At 40.0% G+C, this 6,887-nt stretch overlaps 2 protein-coding genes across 3 annotated transcripts; both read left to right on the top strand.

The window, feature by feature from the left end:
* Positions 1 to 498: 498 nt before the first annotated feature.
* Positions 499 to 891, top strand: LOC147949800 (uncharacterized). The gene has a single exon (XM_087510571.1). It carries the CDS (start codon positions 499 to 501, stop codon positions 889 to 891), a length of 393 nt encoding a protein of 130 aa, XP_087366697.1.
* Positions 892 to 2,415: 1,524 nt separating this feature from the next.
* Positions 2,416 to 6,876, top strand: LOC104789047 (uncharacterized). 2 transcript variants are annotated; one of them, XM_087457233.1, is made up of 13 exons: positions 2,416 to 2,867; positions 2,961 to 3,110; positions 3,214 to 3,384; positions 3,517 to 3,660; positions 3,778 to 3,883; positions 3,977 to 4,130; positions 4,227 to 4,352; positions 4,480 to 4,623; positions 5,049 to 5,136; positions 5,263 to 5,636; positions 5,772 to 6,095; positions 6,270 to 6,503; positions 6,586 to 6,876. In XM_087457233.1, the coding sequence occupies exons 7-13, from the start codon at positions 4,329 to 4,331 to the stop codon at positions 6,718 to 6,720; spliced, it is 1,323 nt and encodes a 440-aa protein (XP_087313359.1). In that variant the 5' UTR covers positions 2,416 to 2,867; positions 2,961 to 3,110; positions 3,214 to 3,384; positions 3,517 to 3,660; positions 3,778 to 3,883; positions 3,977 to 4,130; positions 4,227 to 4,328; the 3' UTR covers positions 6,721 to 6,876. The 2 variants fall into 2 exon arrangements, with proteins under 2 accessions (XP_087313359.1, XP_010513104.1); XM_010514802.3 differs by having other exon boundaries at positions 2,450 to 2,867; positions 3,977 to 4,125.
* The last annotated feature ends 11 nt before the right edge of the window (positions 6,877 to 6,887 follow it).

Below are 6,887 nucleotides of genomic sequence, written 5' to 3'. Positions count from 1 at the left end.
GTTTATTGTGTTTATTTGTTTAGCTTAACATTGGAATCTCATTTGCTTGTGTGTATAGCCCAGTAGATGGGAGGATGGCCTCACTGAGTGTTTAAAACAATACTCATGCATCTCAATATGTGTTTGTGGTGCAAGTAAAGGCAAGGTTTGTTCGTGGAATCAAGGCGATGAGGAGGAGGATGATCTAGGGTCTTGTTGTGTGTTGGAACCTGGTTTAGTAGCATGCTAGGTTGTTGGTTAAAATTGTTAGGAATTTTCCTGTTGTTGGTATGTTTCCGCTGTGCATATTGGTTGTTATTGGTTTGTGTTTGATTGTTTAATTAAGTATTATGGGATGCTTAATTATGTGATATAAAAAAAAAAAAAAAAAAAAAACGGGTCGGGTTGTTTCACACATAAACATCAAGAAACTAACAACATTTAGGAACATCCTTCTAGCGTGATGTTTGGACTCCCCTAGGTCCCCTTATAAACTTGTTTGGTGAGGAGGGGCCACAAATGCTAAGATTAGCACTTTCTGCAAAGGTGGCTGCGACATACAATCAGAGTGGTTGGGTCCTACCCTCCCCAAGATCTGACTCTGGCCTTAACCTGCACATGTATCTCATCACAATTCCTCTTCCTAATCTTACTTCTAGGAACAATCACTATTGTTGGGTTGTAAATGATTTTGAGTGTCAGGGTTTCTCTTCTTCAAGGACCTGGGAAGCTTTGAGGCCAAGAGAGGTGGAAAAAGAGTGGTCTGTTTCTATATGGTTTAAAGGTGCGGTCCCAAGGACTGCTTTTAACATGTGGGTCAGCCACCTAGACAGGCTTCCCACTAGACAAAGATTGGCAGCGTGGGGGTGTTGCCTCCTCCCCGGCTTGTTGTCTCTGCTCATGCTAGACTGAAACTCGGGATCATCTACTCCTCTCTTGTGTGTTCGCCACTGAATTTGGAAATTGGTGTTCCTAAGACTAAGTCCCACCACAAGGCTGCCCTGCAACTGGTCTGAGCTCCTCTCTTGGATGCGACGAACATCAACGAATGCACCATGTATTCTCTGTAAAGTTGAAGCTCATGCTTCAGTCTACCATATTTGGAAACAAAGAAACAATGTTCTTCACAACTCACAGTCCATTACACCTTTCCTCATCTTCAAAATCATTGATCGTTAATTGCGGAACACCATCACAGCAAGAAGGCATAGAAAAGGTTGGAGCAATCTCATGATCCGAAGGATTCGATGACTCCTTTATCTTAATCATACTTATTGTAATCTTGTTTTTTTTTTTTTTTTGCCAAGATTAATCTACTTTAGGTATAGTTTTGTAATACCTCTACATTTCATTATAATGATATTAACGTTCTTAGCACACACACAAAAAAACAACATTTAGAGATAATGAAGCAAAGTTCACTTATGATAGCACTTGACATTTACTCTCCTGCCAAAGAATTAGAAGCATCATTCTTCAAACTTGAGAGTCATTCCCTTGTAGCTAAAACTCAATTGGGTGGGGTGGCATATGTTTTTATTTCATGTCCAACTATTTAAATCATGTATACATAAAAGAAAACAAACTTTAAAGAAAAATCGTTGCAAGCATCTTGTAAACAATCAATTGGACATACATCATTCATTAAAATATTTAACCACAGTCATATCCGTGCGGATTTTACTGAATTAATTCATATCCCACATGTTGGTGCGGGAATTGGCACCCGCAACATACCGGTCTAAACCATAAATCGAACCGGTAGACTAAACCCGGGAATTCAACATTGAGTTAAATTCGGCCCTTAAAGTAGGGTCAAATAAGATCATGCAGGCCCAGTCCAAGAATGTGAAGCCGACTTCACAGATCACCTCATGACCGACCTGAAGAAAAGAAGAAACTTTCCTAATGACAATTCGTTCTATTAGGAAAGTAGACATATTTTGTAATCTAAGAAAGCATATAAATAACGTGGATTCCCCTTTTTGTAAGGGATCCCAGCAATTAATACAAAAAAAACCCTAATTCTTCATTGTTCTTGAGTAAAACCCTAACTTCTTTTCCAAAAAAGTTCAATTCCCTTTTGCTTGTTAGTTTTGATCCGATTTTTTAAAGAGATAGTTTTATTGAATTTGTTTCCCCCTTCAAACAAGTTCATTGTGTGAAACCCAGTTTGGACACCAAAGAAAAAAAAAAAAAAAAAAAAGAGAATGTTCGTATGGACGGTCCGTATCAGATATTCACATCGCTACGGTGAGGAGTAAGGGACCAATTGATAGACAGTTCAATAGCGCGTAGGTTTTATAAGCTTTTCTAAGTAACACCTTGAGGTCACTAGTTCGAATCTCTCTCGCCCATATTTTTCATTTTTCCCAATTTCGAACAAATGATGTCACAATCTCATCGTTTTACACACAACCGAGGAATCTGTAAGCCGTAATAAACATTTTTAAATGGAAACAAATAATCAGAAAATTACATATGAACTCGGTTGCGCCACGTGGTCCCTCCATTGCCGTTACCTTCCGGTGAAATACCCCAACAAAAACACTCCGCTTCTTCCACTTAGAGCCGTAAAGCACCACTGCTTGCTTCTTCTTCATCAACCACCACAAATCTCCAATCGATCGATGGAAGCAGCAGCAGTGCCACGTCTCGTCTACTGCGGGCCACAACCAATTCGATTCTCCGTCTCCTCACGCCGCTCCTTCATCTCCGCTATCCCTCCCCGTACTAACAAACGCTCTCGCCGGATTCTAGCCGTCGCTACTGATCCCAAACCTACACAGACTACTACTCAACCCAAGTCCACCACCGTTAACGGATCTTCCTCTTCTTCTTCATCTTCATCGTCTCCCTCAAAAGGAGTCAACAACAATGTTTCCACGGTACGATTCGACTTCTTATAATCCGTGAAATTCATATCCTCCCATGCCGATTTCGTTATTCGAATTTTGATTTGTGGCGACAAAATGTTACAGAGAGTTAGCGATGTATCGAAAGAGATTAAAAGAGTGAGAGCTCAGATGGAAGAAGATGAACAGTTATCTGTGTTGATGAGAGGTCTTCGTGGTCAGAACTTGAAGGATTCTGTTTTTGCTGATGATAATATTCAGCTTAGGCTTGTTGAGGTAACACTAACAACAACAACAACCAACTCTTTTTGGATTTTACTAGATATTGGATTTAGCATTGTTTAATGTTTTGATTTCTTCTTTTGTTGGGGTTTCGTAGACTGGTGAGAGCAGTGAGTTCTTACCTCTGGTATATGACCCGGCTACCATCTCTGCGTATTGGGGAAAACGTCCTCGTGCTGTTGCATCTCGAATTATTCAGTTGCTTTCGGTTGCTGGAGGGTTTCTTTCACGTATCGCTGGGGATATAATAAACAAGAAAGTCAAAGAGGTGATATTTTTTGGCTTTCTTAAATCGTAGATGATAGACGGGATTGGGAAGCTAGAGCAGAATGTTTAGTTGTGGCTTGCAATTAATTTATTTGCAGTTTGAGTCTCACTTTTCATCTGCCATCATTTTCAGAATGAGGTTGCTAGGGCAATTGAATTGAGGGAAATTGTAACTTCCCTGGGTCCAGCGTACATTAAACTTGGGCAAGCTTTGAGTATTCGACCAGATATATTGTCACCCGCTGCAATGACAGAGCTACAAAAGCTATGTGATAAGGTATAATGCAGCAATTCTGTCGTCAGTTTATCCATTTCCATATAGTGTTGATTTCTACCGTTCGAGTTTTATGCCTTAGCAGAACTAAATGTTGCTAGTTTTTGCTTATGTGTGAAGGTCCCTTCATATCCTGATGATGTAGCAATGGCTCTAATCGAGGAGGAGCTTGGGAAACCATGGTTCGATATTTATTCTGAGCTCTCTCCTTCTCCAATCGCTGCTGGTAAATCCCGACCATCAGTTAATATGCTGGCCTAATCATTTCAGTAGATTTTTTTTTTATGACAAATGATTTATTCTTCTTCTGGTTTTGCAGCATCCCTAGGACAAGTGTATAAGGGACGATTAAAGGAAACTGGGGATCTAGTGGCGGTGAAAGTACAGAGGCCTTTTGTTCTTGAGACGGTTACTGTCGACTTGTTTGTGATACGGAATTTGGGTCTATTTCTGCGGAAGTTCCCTCAGGCAAGGTTTTGTCTGACAGCTCAGCTTATGCACTTCTGTGATTGTTCTCTTTCACCTCAATAACATTCAATTTTCTTGTTCTTCCCGGATATTTTGTGCAGGTGTCAGTAGATGTTGTTGGACTGGTTGATGAATGGGCTGCTCGCTTTTTTGAAGAGCTGGATTATGTTAACGAGGGAGAGAATGGAACATATTTTGCAGAAATGATGAAGAAAGATCTTCCACAAGTACGCTTCATAACTTCAGTTTGTTGTCTATATATGAGGCGTCTGATCATAAAATTTGTATTTGACATGTATCTATGTGGATTTACATCTGTGGAATGGTTCTTAATACTGCAATTATTTTTTCCAGGTTGTTGTGCCTAAAACCTACCAAAAGTACACGTCAAGGAAGGTTCTTACAACACAATGGGTTGATGGAGAGAAACTGTCACAAAGTATTGAGAGTGACGTTGGCGAACTTGTGAATGTTGGTGTTATTTGTTACCTAAAGCAGGTAATGCTTTACTTGTTGAGGAGCATAAGATATGTGGTCTTAGGTTAATTGCGTTCATTGAAATTTCTTCTTGGTTCAACTTCTTCTGCAATCATACTAAGCAACATAAATCTTGGCATGCATATACTAATACCTCCTGAGATAGATAATTTCTTGGGGTTGTTATTTATCATTTTCTATCTTACATTGCATGGCTATTCAATGTTTTTAACCGATAATTCCTAGCCATCTAGTGAGTAGAATGATTTGAGCATGTAAAAAATAAGCAGCAGCTTTCGACACCAAAATACCTTATCATATCAAAAGTCTGTGTTGGCTTTTATGTTCTATTTTCTGGTCATTCTGATCACACTCTTTTTCCTGTTCTAAAAACAAGATGATGAGCATGTATATTCTTTTTAACACTTGACTGTTTTGTGCTTCAGTTGCTTGATACTGGGTTTTTCCATGCTGACCCTCATCCTGGAAATATGATTCGTACCCCAGATGGAAAGCTAGCCATCCTCGATTTTGGTAACGGTTCTAGTTCCAATTATTACGTTTAGTGAAAAGTACTCTTTGGATATCCCAGTTACATTTAATTTGATATGAGAAAAGAAGAAAATTGTTGACATCATATCCTTGTGTGTTTACTGACAGGTCTTGTTACCAAGTTGACCGATGATCAGAAGTACGGAATGATTGAAGCCATTGCACACTTAATTCACCGAGATTATGATGCCATAGTCAAAGATTTTGTCAAGCTTGGTTTCATCCCTGATGGGGTCAATCTGGCACCTATATTACCTGTCCTGGCCAAGGTTTTTGATCAGGCGCTCGAAGGTGGTGGAGCCAAAAACATCAACTTTCAAGAGTTGGCAGCAGATTTGGCACAGATCACTTTTGACTATCCTTTCAGAATTCCCCCTTATTTTGCGTTAATAATTAGGGCGATTGGTGTGCTAGAAGGTATAGCTCTTGTGGGGAATCCTGAATTTGCTATTGTGGACGAGGCTTATCCTTATATTGCTCAGGTATATTAGTATTAGTGTTCTTCAGTAATTAGAGGAGAAGTTTTCTTTGCCCAGTCCATCATTCACTGTCTTTTAAATTAATCTTACAAAATACTGATGGTTAACGTCTTCATATGATAACCTCAAAATTTGTAGCGGCTCCTGACGGATGAATCTCCTCGCCTGAGGGAGGCTTTGCGGTACACAATCTATGGGAAAACTGGCGTTTTTGATGCTGAAAGATTCATCGATGTGATGCAAGCCTTTGAGACATTTATTACAGCAGCCAAAAGTGGAGGAGGGGAAGATATGAAGGGAGGCATGGCGGAGCTAGCTCTTATGCAAAGTAAGACAAGCAGTTTGGGTCCTATGTTTCCAGCTAGTGCATCCCAACCGGACCAGCCAGCTCAAACGAGAGTCGCTTTGTCGTTTCTGCTTTCGGAGAAAGGGAACTTCTTCCGCGAGTTTCTGTTGGATGAGGTAATGATCAAAATCTGACCACTTGTTCTTGTCACATTAATACACCTGCACAATGAATGACAAATTTTGACAATAACTAGGTAGAAAAGGTCATAGTCGCCACGTAATGGTTTTAAAACATGCTTATTCATGGCAACATCAGTTCTGACAGTTATTTGCGATCACTTAAAACAGATAGTAAAAGGCGTTGATGCAATAACAAGAGAACAGCTGGTGCAAGCAATGGCGGTCTTCGGATTCAGAAACACGACCCCAATCTTCGGTATGTTACCAGCAACACTGGGACCCTTCAAGCCTGCAGCACTCCTTCCATCCGTGACGGAAGAGGACAAGGTCATCTTAAACAATGTTCAGAAAGTAATCGAGTTCCTTACCGCAAGAAGCTCCATGTCGAATAATCCTGATCAAGTAAGATTCAGAATTTTCTCATAATTCAGTCGTTGTAATACTTGAGTTTTTAAACTTATGTGTGGTCAATATCATAAAACAGGTTGTAGATGTATCTCAAGTGGTTCGGGAACTGCTTCCTGTGTTGCCAGGGATCTCTGCCACAGTACTGCCTGAGATAATGAGTCGGCTTGGGTCACGAGTGATGGCAAGAATAGTCCGGGACACGTTTTTGTGAATAGTTGGCTGAGCTTTGTACAATTGTGCATATAAGTTGCATTTCAAAGTATAAAAGAAATATATAGCTGATGAATGATTGCTTCTTCGCTTTTAACACATATACTTGCTGTAATAATAACAAAGTTGCGATGAGACAATGACTTGCCTTGCCAAATATGGCCGTGT

The sequence above is a fragment of the Camelina sativa genome, chromosome 1 (genome assembly GCF_030686135.1).
Source record: "Camelina sativa cultivar CO46 ecotype springtype chromosome 1, ASM3068613v1".
NCBI classification, from domain to species: Eukaryota; Viridiplantae; Streptophyta; class Magnoliopsida; order Brassicales; family Brassicaceae; genus Camelina; species Camelina sativa.
This window is presented reverse-complemented; position numbering and strand designations above follow the sequence as displayed.

Excerpts from the sequence above, each read along its gene's own strand:
- LOC147949800 (XM_087510571.1), top strand. The coding sequence starts at position 499 with ATGCTAAGATTAGCACTTTCTGCAAAGGTGGCTGCGACATACAATCAG.
- LOC104789047 (XM_010514802.3), top strand. The coding sequence starts at position 2,610 with ATGGAAGCAGCAGCAGTGCCACGTCTCGTCTACTGCGGGCCACAACCA. Across the intron at positions 3,111-3,213 it reads TTCAGCTTAGGCTTGTTGAG|ACTGGTGAGAGCAGTGAGTT; the intron begins GTAACACTAACA and ends GGGGTTTCGTAG. Across the intron at positions 6,504-6,585 it reads TGTCGAATAATCCTGATCAA|GTTGTAGATGTATCTCAAGT; the intron begins GTAAGATTCAGA and ends ATCATAAAACAG.